At 30.9% G+C, this 13894-nt stretch overlaps 1 protein-coding gene across 3 annotated transcripts in view; it reads left to right on the top strand.

Moving 5' to 3' along the window:
- LOC129746579 (uncharacterized) overlaps positions 1 to 13249 on the top strand; it is a 228304-nt gene extending 215055 nt beyond the window's left edge. For all 3 annotated transcript variants that reach the window (XM_055740301.1, XM_055740299.1, XM_055740300.1), the window contains 2 exons: positions 4975 to 5766; positions 12236 to 13249. In XM_055740301.1, coding sequence (XP_055596276.1) covers positions 4975 to 5090 — 116 coding nt within the window. In that variant the 3' untranslated portion in view covers positions 5091 to 5766; positions 12236 to 13249. The remainder of the gene's footprint in view (positions 1 to 4974; positions 5767 to 12235) is intronic.
- Positions 13250 to 13894: the final 645 nt, after the last annotated feature.

Raw genomic sequence — 13894 nt, 5'->3', positions numbered from 1 at the left:
AGAAGGTGTTATTCGACGAGAGCGGTGGGCGAAATGCGGGGCACGATTTTCAACAGATCCAGTCAACTTATCTGCTTTGCCGATGACATTGATATAGTCGGCAGATCATCTGCGGCGGTGGAGGAGATCTACCGCAAACTGAAACGCGAAGCAGGAAGGATTGGGTTGATGATTAATACGTCCAAGACGAAGTACATGCTGGCCTGCGGATCCGAGACCGACCGAACCCGCTTGTCCAGTAATAACAAGCTCACGATCGACGGCAACGAGCTGGAGATAGTCGAAGACTTTGTCTATCTTGGCTCACTGGTGACCGCAGACAATGACACTAGCCGTGAGATCTGGCGGCGAATGATCAGCGGAAGTCGTGCCTACTATGGACTCCACAAGCAACTGCGGTCGAGAAGACTTAGCCCTCGCACGAAGTGTAACCTGTATACGACGCTTATTAGACCGGTTGTTCTCTACGGGCACGAGACATGGATATTGCTCGAGGAGGACCTGCGTACATTCGGAGTATTCGAGCGACGAGTGTCAAGAACCATCTTTGGCGGCGTACAGGAGGACGGAGTGTGGAGGCGAAGGATGAACCACGAGCTCGCGCGACTCTACGGCGAACCCAGTATCCAGAAGGTGGTGAAGGCTGGCCGGATACGCTGGGCGGGACATGTTGCGAGAATGCCGGACGACTGTCCTGCAAAACAGGTGTTCGCTAGGTGGCCGGTAGGAACAAGACGAGCGGGGGCGCAACGAGCGAGGTGGTTAGCAAGGTTGCCGAAAAAAATTCTGTGTTTTCGAGAAAAAATATTCTGACTTTCTGTGATTTTACCCAAACATTCTGTGATGGTTTTCTGTGATGCTATTGCCTTTAATTTAATTGAAAATTCATGGTAAATTGGGTCTTTTATACATTTAGGTTGAGTAAAACAAAAATTCTGTGAAATCTGTGAATTTTTCAAAACTTTGTGTTCTGTGACACAGATTCTGTGATGAAAATTTGCTCAAATTTCTGTGAAATTAAAGATTTTTCTGTGATTTCGGCAACCTTGGTGGTTAGACCAAGTGGCAGATCACGCTCCACGAACGTGGGGTTCATAAGAAATTGGAGAACGGTTGCCATGGACCGAGTGAACTATAGGAATTATGTTCGTCAATTTATGTCGTGAGACGGTATACTATGGAAATAAAATAAATAATTTCTTTTTGACTAAAATTATGATAGTTGTTCACATATTTGAATTGCGGATTAATATTTATAATCCTTTCCGACTCTCCTCCAATAATGAACTTTCCTTTTTGGAGAAATTATCGGTATGAGATTTTATGCACAAGCTATAACAAGCTTTCAAATTACTGACATTGTCCTCCCAGCGCAACCGCGTTGCATATATCTGAAAGAAACCAAACAAATCATAACCCATATCCTATTACAAGACAAAGCAGGATGGGAACAATCAGCTAGCAAAGATGTTGTCGAATGATCTACCGAGCGCTGTGTGTGTATGTAAACTGGCATTAGAAAAAACCATTCTTTATTCCAACCTACTGCAAAAAACCACCAACCAAAATAAGCTGCAGAATAAAAACAACACCGGCAGTCTTCCGAAAATCAATCAAAACAAACACTCAGGATGCGTTTCCTGTTGGAAACATTCTGATTGTATAATGGGATAGCGCCTCTCGCAACTGCTTCGCCTGGCTGGTATGCAATCTCGATCAGCGCTCCTATCAGCTATGCAAACCGAGTCGCATCATTCAGAATCATCGGTTTAGCAAACATCGCATATCGGAGATGAGTGAGATACAAACTGATCCATTCTGAATGTAGCTCACTCAGTACCTGCCTGAATTATATGAAATTCAAAATTATTTTTTGCAGGACGAGAAAAATCAAACAGTTGTGCGGGACACCATAAATTCTCAGTAGTTTTAACGTGACGGACGACAGTTTAATAAGAGAACTTGTAAAATTTGAAAAACATGGTGAAAGTGAACATCTTTCCCTCACAAACACAACTTCAATTTGATTTTGATCATACTGATGTTAAAAAACGTTATAACAACAAATAAATTTATTAATTTGCTATATATCAAATCAAACAAAATACGCTAATGATTGGCTTCATAACTCACTGCCTGATCCATTCACTCCTGATCGAAGACCAACAAGATTCGCCATATGCATTGCGCATTGGTGAGATTCCAATTTGATGATGGTGCTGCACTGTTTTGACAGCAAGCATCGTACGAGGTGATCTGTGTTTTAGCGATGAATTGAACAATCGATGATCGGGTAGGTCCAGTAGCAATCAATAACGAAACCCGACCGTTGTACGTTCAGTTGCGAAGTGCAATCAGAAACATTCATTGAAAATGAGTGATATTCGGAACACTGTGTTACACCGGCCAATCGGCAGACACCCAAAGCAATGATTTTTTCGTAATCGGCGGCGGCAGAAAGACTATGACACTAAACTTCCGTTTGCAAATAGACTCAGATGATGACTGGGTAAGTTATCGGACTCGGCAAGCCAAGAAGAGATTTTTGTGAGAGTTCGATTTTTTTTTTGGGATGAATTATCCAATAGGATCTAAATCCTATGAATGTAGTGCTCATGCATATTTTTGCTTGGGAGCCCGAGACTTTATGAATTTATGAAACATGGAATAATTTGGCTCTAAATGTTCAACAGCACTAAAGTATGACTATTTTAAAAACAATTTTCACGAACAAATCTAGAATCGCTGAACTAATTCGGCAATCGGTGAGGATTGTCGGTACCTTTTCAAGTGGTGACGAAATAGAAATTTAACAAAAAAATTTATGTACATGGGAATAAAAGGTTCCAAATATGTAGTTAATTAAACAAAAGAATTATAGTTTTGAAAAGATTGAAACAAATATGATATTTTTCAATTTATTGAATTTTTTTTGCATAATGTGAAAACGTGAAAACTCGAACACTTTGAAAATAAAATAATTGCAATTAGTCCGTTTATTTTCACTATTATCATTAGGATCATAATTCCTCGAAACCTTGCCCCACATATGAAACAAAAATTACGTATATTGTTCCACCTCAACTGGTCCGCAAATTCATCGTTTTCCGGCTTATTTCCAAAATTGGGTCATGGCCTTCTCTAACCGGAAAGTTTGGTTTGGTCGGTCGGTAGTTTGGGGATGTGGAGGGAAGCGATGCCTTCTAAGATGCAAAAAAGCATACCACACAGACTTTATCGAGTTTCATAAATATAATCGGCCGAAGGGTTTTTCGACGGAATACCACGACTTTCCTGTGGCGCAGCCTCGAAGATGGCGAAGTCATGTTGTAAGTTCTTGTTCAGTTCTAAGGTTGCGACCACTTTCCCAAATCTAAAAAATAACAATAGAATCCATTAGTAAAGAATCAGTATGCCACAATCAACTATCTTACCGGTAGCAAAAGTGAGGTGTGGACCAAACGGAAAGAACAGTTCTGTTAAAATGACACATGTAATCGACACCACCGCCTCCAGGACCGCGTCGATTTCTTCCATCAACACTTGTCCTCGTTGATTTCCGCCCCAAGCTGGCCGCAACACGTCGCGAACTTTTAAATTTTCCGAAGAAAAAAACAAAAACATAAGTTCGACAGTTCGGGGTTCATCCAGTCACTCAGTTGGGAATGAACATCTGTCACTTGCTGTCACCTCACTCAAACCACGACTGTCGGAATAAGGTGACAAGAGTCGAGTGACAGTGGGATGACTCGCCAATTAAACTTTTCAAGTTTAATTAGTATTAAATTCAGGAATAATATTCAGTTAGGCTTGACCCCTGCCATCAGATTTTGTACAGCCACCTTGTCCACCTTCTTCGCCGCAGAAAGCCAGTTTGCCTTGAACTGCTGCTCGTCCTTGTTTTTTTTTTTTTTTTTTGTTTTCTTTAGGTTCCGCTTGATAATAGCCCAGTATTTCTCAATTGGGCGGAGCTCTGGCGTGTTGGGAGGGTTCTTGTCCTTGGGAACCACCTGCACGTTGTTGGCGGCGTACCACTCCATGGCCTTTTTACCGTAATGGCAAGATGCCAAATCCGGTCAAAACAGTGTTCAACCTGTGAGTCTAAATGAAAATTACGAATAATTACTGTTCTAGTTTTTTATTCTGGATCTTTCTGGAAGCTTCCTTATGTTACAATTGTCCCAATGAATTACGTTTCAAAATTTCAAATCAGAATGTGAAAAAAAGGTTCCTAATTTTTTTCCAAATCCAGAAAATTCATATGATCAAATTAAACATGTATATAAGTAAATAGTGAAATGGATAATGAATCCTATTTCAGTTAGAAAGGCAAAACCAAATTTTGAATCAGGAATTTGTCGCAACTGAACTAAAAACAAGAGTAATAAACTGCAAACATAATGCAAAGTCAGAACACGGATAATGAGTTTTGATTCAAGCAATCAAATTTGGAACCAAAACATCCGGAATGAGTCTTATTTAATTTATTATAGGATATTCAGGAGTAAATTTTAACATTTTTGACGGTCGCCATGTAAAATTATCGTCCCAGACAACCAGAAGTCGTATTTTATTTTACAGATTATATCGAATAGAATGTTTTTGAAACTCATTTTCGTATATCTGCACCTACAATGTGCGGCCCATGTATATTCTTTATCGTATTTAAATGCATTGCATGATTTTTTTACGACAATCCGTATATCTGCACCTACAATGTGCGGAACATGCATATTCTTCATCGTATTTGAATACATTACATGATTTTAATACGACGATACAATTTAAATCAAGAATATGTGTGCTAATGTATCTATATGACCTCTAAGAATATACGTATATACTGGTTTTGCTGCATAATATACGATATGTTTACACGTATATTTGCACGTATATTTGTGTTGCAAATTCGAAATACCCACCAAATGATTGACCGATTTCTAATAATATTCTCATCTTTGTTCCCATTCGCAGGTCTCTTTATGCGTCCGGACGAGGCCAACCTCTACACGACCCTGGAGCAAACGATGAGCAGTAACCCGAACGTGTACTTCCAGCGGGGCGGCGTGCATCCGGGCATGATGTATTGAAGAGGGACTTCAAGCGTTCAAACCTGCACCTGCTGCTGCAAATCTACACAGTGATTTCCCCGAGAACGACCTCGATTTTTAGGAAGTCTAGTAGCACCCTAGGAGCCTAGGTTGAGATCTTCACGACCCCACCCCCAGTATACAGTATACGAGGAGGAGCAGGACGCTACTAAGTAGAGTACTAGGAAGTAAAAAAAAACACACGAATGCTCGTTAGAATAAGTATTCCAGCTTAGCCGTTACGGAAAATTTCCAGAGGAATTTGAGAAGCAACTGGTGAATCTAAATACCGGGGTACGGCCAACAATTACCGACACCACCAACATTTGAGAAAGCCGGCGAACACCCCCTCTAAATCCTCCCGGAACGAAGCACAACAAGTGATTTTAGCGAGTAAGGACCAAAATTTCCCGGAAAGAGAGACATCGAGAGAGCGAAGCAAACCGGATGCGTCGATGCATTCGGAAATGCAGCGATATAGTTTTAGAAAAACACTACGATTCGTACTAGCCTTAGTTTGTAGACGCGAGCAAATGCATGATTAAGGCTGAACCAGTTCAGCTTCTAGTTGCAACAGCCCTTAAGAGGAGAAGAGATGACAAGTACGAAAGACGGGATTTGTAGCAGGATTCAACCGTTTGAGTGGGGAATGCTGCAATCACTTCATTAGAGTTTAGTAAGTGCTCTAATAAAAAAAACGAAATCTGAATTTTTGAAAACACATAATTTCCAGAAATTTAACAAATAAACCTTTTTTTTTAGAATTTTCCAACACTTTCTGAGAATCAGACTCGAAAGCCAAATTCCAAATAAAAATTTGAATTCAAATACTTACATTAAAAATTGAATCTGAATAATAAATCAGAGTTTTGACGATTTGAAAAATATTGACAATTTTGGCAATTCTAACAATTCTGACAATTTTGACAATTTTGACAATTTTGACAATTTTGACAATTTTGACAATTTTCACAATTTTGACAATTTGACAATTTTGACAATTTTGACCATTTTGACAATTTTGACAATTTTGACAATTTTGACCATTTTGACAATTTTGACAATTTTGACAATTTTGACAATTTCGACAATTTTGACAATTTTGACAATTTTGACAATTTTGACAATTTTGACAATTTTGACAATTTTGACAATTTTGACAATTTTGACAATTTTGACAATTTTGACAATTTTGACAATTTTGACAATTTTGACAATTTTGACAATTTTGACAATTTTGACAATTTTGACAATTTTGACAATTTTGACAATTTTGACAATTTTGACAATTTTGACAATTTTGACAATTTTGACAATTTTGACAATTTTGACAATTTTGACAATTTTGACAATTTTGACAATTTTGACAATTTTGACAATTTTGACAATTTTGACAATTTTGACAATTTTGACAATTTTGACAATTTTGACAATTTTGACAATTTTGACAATTTTGACAATTTTGACAATTTTGACAATTTTGACAATTTTGACAATTTTGACAATTTTGACAATTTTGACAATTTTGACAATTTTGACAATTTTGACAATTTTGACAATTTTGACAATTTTGACAATTTTGACAATTTTGACAATTTTAACGCTGTTAACTATTTAAACAATTTTAACAATTTTGACAATTTTGACAATTTTGACAATTTTGACAATTTTGACAATTTTGACAATTTCGACAATTTTGACAATTTTGACAATTTCGACAATTTTGACAATTTTGACAATTTTGACAATTTTGACAATTTTGACAATTTTGACAATTTTGACAATTTTGACAATTTTGACAATTTTGACAATTTTGACAATTTAGACAATTTTGACAATTTTGACAATTTTGACAATTTTGACAATTTTGACAATTTTGACAATTTTGACAATTTTGATAATTTTGACAATTTTGACAATTTTGACAATTATGACAATTTTGACAATTTTGACAATATTATCAATTTTCACAAATTTGACAATTTTCACAAATTTGACAATTTTGACAATTTTGACAATTTTGACAATTTTGACAATTTTGACAATTTTGACAATTTTGACAATTTTGACAATTTTGACAATTTTGACAATTTTGACAATTTTGACAATTTTGACAATTTTGACAATTTTGACAATTTTGACAATTTTGACAATTTTGACAATTTTGACAATTTTGACAATTTTGACAATTTTGACAATTTTGACAATTTTGACAATTTTGACAATTTTGCCAATTTTGACAATTTTGACAATTTTGACAATTTTGACAATTTCGACGATTTTGACGATTTTGACAATGTTGACAATTTTGACAATTTTGACAATTTTGACAATTTTGACAATTTTGACAATTTTGACAATTTTGGCAATTTTGACAATTTTGACAATTTTGACAATTTTGAAAAATTTGACAATTTTGACAATTTTGACAATTTTGACAATTTTGACAATATTGATAATTTTGATAACTTTGACAAATTTGACAATTTTGACAATTTTGACAATTTTGACAATTTTGACAATTTTGACAATTTTGACAATTTTGACAATTTTGACAATTTTGACAATTTTGACAATTTTGACAATTTTGACAATTTTGACAATTTTGACAATTTTGACAATTTTAACAATTTTGACAATTTTGACATATTTGACAATTTTGACAATTTTGACAATTTTGACAATTTTGACAATTTTGACAATTTTGACAATTTTGACAATTTTGACAATTTTGACAATTTTGACAATTTTGACAATTTTGACAATTTTGACAATTTTGACAATTTTGACAATTTTGACAATTTTGACAATTTTGACAATTTTGACAATTTTGACAATTTTGACAATTTTGACAATTTTGACAATTTTGACAATTTTGACAATTTTGACAATTTTGACAATTTTGACAATTTTGACAATTTTGACAATTTTGACAATTTTGACAATTTTGACAATTTTGACAATTTTGACAATTTTGACAATTTTGACAATTTTGACAATTTTGACAATTTTGACAATTTTGACAATTTTGACAATTTTGACAATTTTGACAATTTTGACAATTTTGACAATTTTGACAATTTTGACAATTTTGACAATTTTGACAATTTTGACAATTTTGACAATTTTGACAATTTTGACTATTTTGACAATTTTGACAATTTTGACAATTTTGACAATTTTGACAGTTTCGACGATTTTGACAATTATGACTATTTTAACAATTTTGACAATATTGTCAATTTTGACAATTTTAACAATTTTAACAATTTTGACAATTTTGACAATTATGACTATTTTGACAATTTTGACAATATTGTCAATTTTGACAATTTTGACAATTTTGACAATTTTGACAATTATGACTATTTTGACAATTTTGACAATTTTGACAATTTTGACAATTTTGACAATTTTGACAATTTTGACTATTTTGACAATTTTGACAATTTTGACAATTTTGACAATTTTGACAATTTTGACAATTTTGACAATTTTGACAATTTTGACAATTTTGACAATTTTGACAATTTTGACAATTTTGACAATTTTGACAATTTTGACAATTTTGACAATTTTGACAATTTTGACAATTTTGACAATTATGACTATTTTTACAATTTTGACAATTTTAACAATTTTAACAATTTTAACAATTTTGACAATTTTGACAATTATGACTACTTTGACAATTTTGACAATTTTGACAATTTTGACAATTTTGACAATTTTGACAATTTTGACAATTTTGACAATTTTCACAATTTTGACAATTTGGACAATTTTGACAATTTTGACAATTTTGACAATTTTGACAATTTTGACAATTTTGACAATTTTCACAATTTTGACAATTTTGACAATTTTGACAATTTTGACAATTTTGACAATTTTAACGCTGTTAACTATTTAAACAATTTTAACAATTTTGACAATTTTGACAATTTTGAAAATTTTGACAATTTTGACAATTTTGACAATTTTGACAATTTTGACAATTTTGACAATTTTGACAATTTTGACAATTTTGACAATTTTGACAATTTTGACAATTTTGATAATTTTGACAATTTTGACAATTTTGACAATTTTGACAATTTTGACAATTTTAACAATTTTAACAATTTTGACAATTTTGACAATTTTGACAATTTTGACAATTTTGACAATTTTGACAATTTTGACAATTTTGACAATTTTGACAATTTTGACAATTTTGACAATTTTGACAATTTTGACAATTTTGACAATTTTGACAATTTTGACAATTTTGACAATTTTGACAATTTTGACAATTTTGACAATTTTGACAATTTTGACAATTTTGACAATTTTGACAATTTTGACAATTTTGACAATTTTGACAATTTTGACAATTTTGACAATTTTGACAATTTTGACAATTTTGACAATTTTGACAATTTTGACAATTTTGACAATTTTGACCATTTTGACAATTTCGACGATTTTGACAATGTTGACAATTTTGACAATTTTGACAATTTTGACAATTTTTGACAATTTTGGTAATTTTGACAATTTTGACAATTTTGACAATTTTGACAATTTTGACAATTTTGACAATTTTGACAATTTTGACAATTTTAACAATTTTGATAATTTTGATAATTTTGACAAATTTGACAATTTTGACAATTTTGACAATTTGGACAATTTTGACAATTTTGACAATTTTGACAATTTTAACGCTGTTAACTATTTAAACAATTTTAACAATTTTCACAATTTTCACAATTTTGACAATTTTAACAATTTTGACAATTTTGACAATTTTGACAATTTGGACAATTTTGACAATTTTGACAATTTTGACAATTTTGACAATTTTGACAATTTTGACAATTTTGACAATTTTGACAATTTTGACAATTTTGACAATTTTGACAATTTTGACAATTTTGACAATTTTGACAATTTTGACAATTTTGACAATTTTGACAATTTTGACAATTTTGACAATTTTGACAATTTTGACAATTTTGACAATTTTGACAATTTTGACAATTTTGACAATTTTGACAATTTTGACAATTTTGACAATTTTGACTGTTTTGACAATTTGGTCAATTTTGACAATTTTGACAATTTTGACAATTTTGACAATTTTGACAATTTTGACAATTTTGACAATTTTGACAATTTTGACAATTTTCACAATTATGACAATTTTGACCATTTTCACAATTTTGACAAATTTTACAATTTTCACAATTTTCACAATTTCCACAATTTTCATAATTTTCACAATTTTCACAATTTTCACAATTTTGACAATTTTCACAATTTTGACAATTTTCACAATTTTCACAAATTTTACAATTTTCACTATTTTGACAATTTTGACAATTTTGACAATTTTGACAATTTTGACAATTTTGACAATTTTGACAATTTTCACAATTTTCACAATTTTGACAATTTTGACAATTTTGACAATTTTGACAATTTTGACAATTTTGACAATTTTGACAATTTTGACAATTTTGACAATTTTGACAATTTTGACAATTTTGACAATTTTGACAATTTTGACAATTTTGACAATTTTGACAATTTTGACAATTTTGACAATTTTGACAATTTTGACAATTTTGACAATTTTGACAATTTTGACAATTTTGACAATTTTGACAATTTTGACAATTTTGACAATTTTGACAATTTTGACAATTTTGACAATTTTGACAATTTTGACAATTTTGACAATTTTGACAATTTTGACAATTTTGACAATTTTGACAATTTTGACAATTTTGACAATTTTGACAATTTTGACAATTTTGACAATTTTGACAATTTTGACAATTTTGACAATTTTGACAATTTTGACAATTTTGACAATTTTGACAATTTTGACAATTTTGACAATTTTGACAATTTTGACAATTTTGACAATTTTGACAATTTTGACAATTTTGACAATTTTGACAATTTTGACAATTTTGACAATTTTGACAATTTTGACAATTTTGACAATTTTGACAATTTTGACAATTTTGACAATTTTGACAATTTTGACAATTTTGACAATTTTGACAATTTTGACAATTTTGACAATTTTGACAATTTTGACAATTTTGACAATTTTGACAATTTTGACAATTATGACTATTTTGACAATATTGTCAATTTTGACAATTTTAACAATTTTAACAATTTTGACAATTTTGACAATTATGACTATTTTGACAATTTTGACATTTTGACAATTTTGACAATTTTGACAATTTTGACAATTTTGACAATTTTGACAATTTTGACAATTTTGACAATTTTGACAATTTTGACAATTTTGACAATTTTGACAATTTTGACAATTATGACTATTTTAACAATTTTGACAATTTTGACAATTTTGACAATTTTGACAATTTTGACAATTTTGACAATTTTGACAATTTTGACAATTTTGACAATTTTGACAATTTTGACAATTTTGACAATTTTGACAATTTTGACAATTTTGACAATTTTGACAATTTTGACAATTTTGACAATTTTGACAATTTTGACAATTTTGACAATTTTGACAATTTTGACAATTTTGACAATTTTGACAATTTTGACAATTTTGACAATTTTGACAATTTTGACAATTTTGACAATTTTGACAATTTTGACAATTATGACTATTTTGACAATATTGTCAATTTTGACAATTTTAACAATTTTAACAATTTTAACAATTTTGACAATTTTGACAATTATGACTATTTTGACAATTTTGACAATTTTGACAGTTTTGACAATTTCGACGATTTTGACAATGTTGACAATTTTGACAATTTTGACAATTTTGACAATTTTGACAATTTTGACAATTTTGACAATTTTGACAATTTTGACAATTTTGACAATTTTGACAATTTTGACAATTTTGACAATTTTGACAATTTTGACAATTTTGTTAATTTTGATAATTTTGACAATTTTCACAATTTTGACAATTTTGACAATTTTGACAATTTTGACAATTTTGACAATTTTGACAATTTTGACAATTTTGACAATTTTGACAATTTTGACAATTTTGACAATTTTGAACAAACTTTCGAAATCTGAATAAGAAATCTTTATTTTTAATTTTTAATTTAAATAACTAAATCTTTTTTAAATTATTTCAGGATTTTTGAGTAAATGTGATCTCGCTATCCAGTAAATTGAACCGGCGTTATTTCAACCTTTGGAGGAAATCTGGCTATCGAACTATGGGAAGGAAAATAAATCAAGCATCAACCAGCATCCAGAGACAAATTCATCAATCATATTTCTACATTCGGGAAATTTTTGAATCAAGGGATCATTCAAATTTGCCGACAAAACCATGTTTTAGTCTGGATCTATTCCACTTTAAGTTACAGATTCAGCTGGAATATAGTTCATAGAACATAATGTTAGACCGAAAGAGCGTGATTAACTGGATGTTCTTTGTAAAAATTATATGTTTATATTTTTAATCAAATAAATTTAGATGAATCATTTTATTGGCCCGGCATATGTTTTCATTTTCAGTTTATAATCTTAAAAGTAAAAATTAAATTTGAGTTCATAATGTGTTTCAAATGAAGAATATATCTAGATTAGGACTCCAATCACGCTCTTAGACTATTATTTTGCATAATTTAGAGTAAGCCGAAAAACAACCATGTTCAAATGTAAGAAAGAAGAAGACAATGAAACTCTCTCTGTGAAAGAATTTATTATCGAATATAAAAAAAACAAATAAAAACTAGACTTTGAGCTATAAACTGCAAGCTCCTTCGAAAAGAACACTAGCTAAGCTGCCTATGAGTAATCTTAAATAATAAGAATAAACGCTTAACGATTAGCTGCTTCCCTATCGATAATTACTTTGATCTGTGAATCACTGTGTATCACTTGACGTATGTAAAACTTTTAATTTATCTTCGAATCACGCAGTACGTTAGAACCATCGTGGAAAGACTTATTTGTCATCTTAGGACGATAATCTTAAGCTAGAAAAATTTACTAAACTAACGGTAGAAGCAACGAAAATGACGCAAAAACAATAACAGTATGCTATTAAGAGAATGAAAGTTTGTGTAAATAATAGATGCTAGCAAAGAGAACGATAAATTAAAAATAAATAGAAGTATGTTTTACATTTAATAAAGAAATGATTGATGCGATTGATTGATTCCAGAAGAGAAAGAAAATCCTTTTATTGTAGTGATAATATTTAAACCAATGACCAGCTGAATAATACCGTAAAAAGGGTAAGATTGATCACTCTTTTTTCTATATTTCTCGATTATTTTTTCTGTGAAGGGTATTTAGGCGTGTTTCATATTTTTAAAACCAGTCAGTACCTACTACACTCCGATGATCGTAAAAAAATGGTTGCAAAAATTTATTAGACTACTTGAAATTTGATTTAAAAATCTATAGGCACCCAGTTGTGGTGTCAATTCAATTTATTGTTTATCAATGCCAAAAGACATACACATGATAAACAGCTACTATCTTTTTTGTCTACAAAAATACGAAGTTATGGTGTTGGACAAAGTTGTACAGCGAAAAATTTCCTTTAAAGAATTTATAAATTAGCACAAAAACCATAAGCAGGCACGGTTCCACAGAAGAAACAAAAATGATGTTGATTTTTCAGTACACAATATTCAATTTTCCCAAACAAACCATAAAATACAAATTTACTCATATAAACGTTACTTAAAAATTCTGCAAAAAATCATGGATGAGGTCTGGACCAAAACGAAGCTTTTAAGACCCCAGGGTTTGATCAATTCAGAAATGACCCCAAA

Source organism: Uranotaenia lowii, chromosome 2 (genome assembly GCF_029784155.1).
Source record: "Uranotaenia lowii strain MFRU-FL chromosome 2, ASM2978415v1, whole genome shotgun sequence".
In the NCBI taxonomy this organism is placed as follows: domain Eukaryota; kingdom Metazoa; phylum Arthropoda; class Insecta; order Diptera; family Culicidae; genus Uranotaenia; species Uranotaenia lowii.
This window is presented reverse-complemented; position numbering and strand designations above follow the sequence as displayed.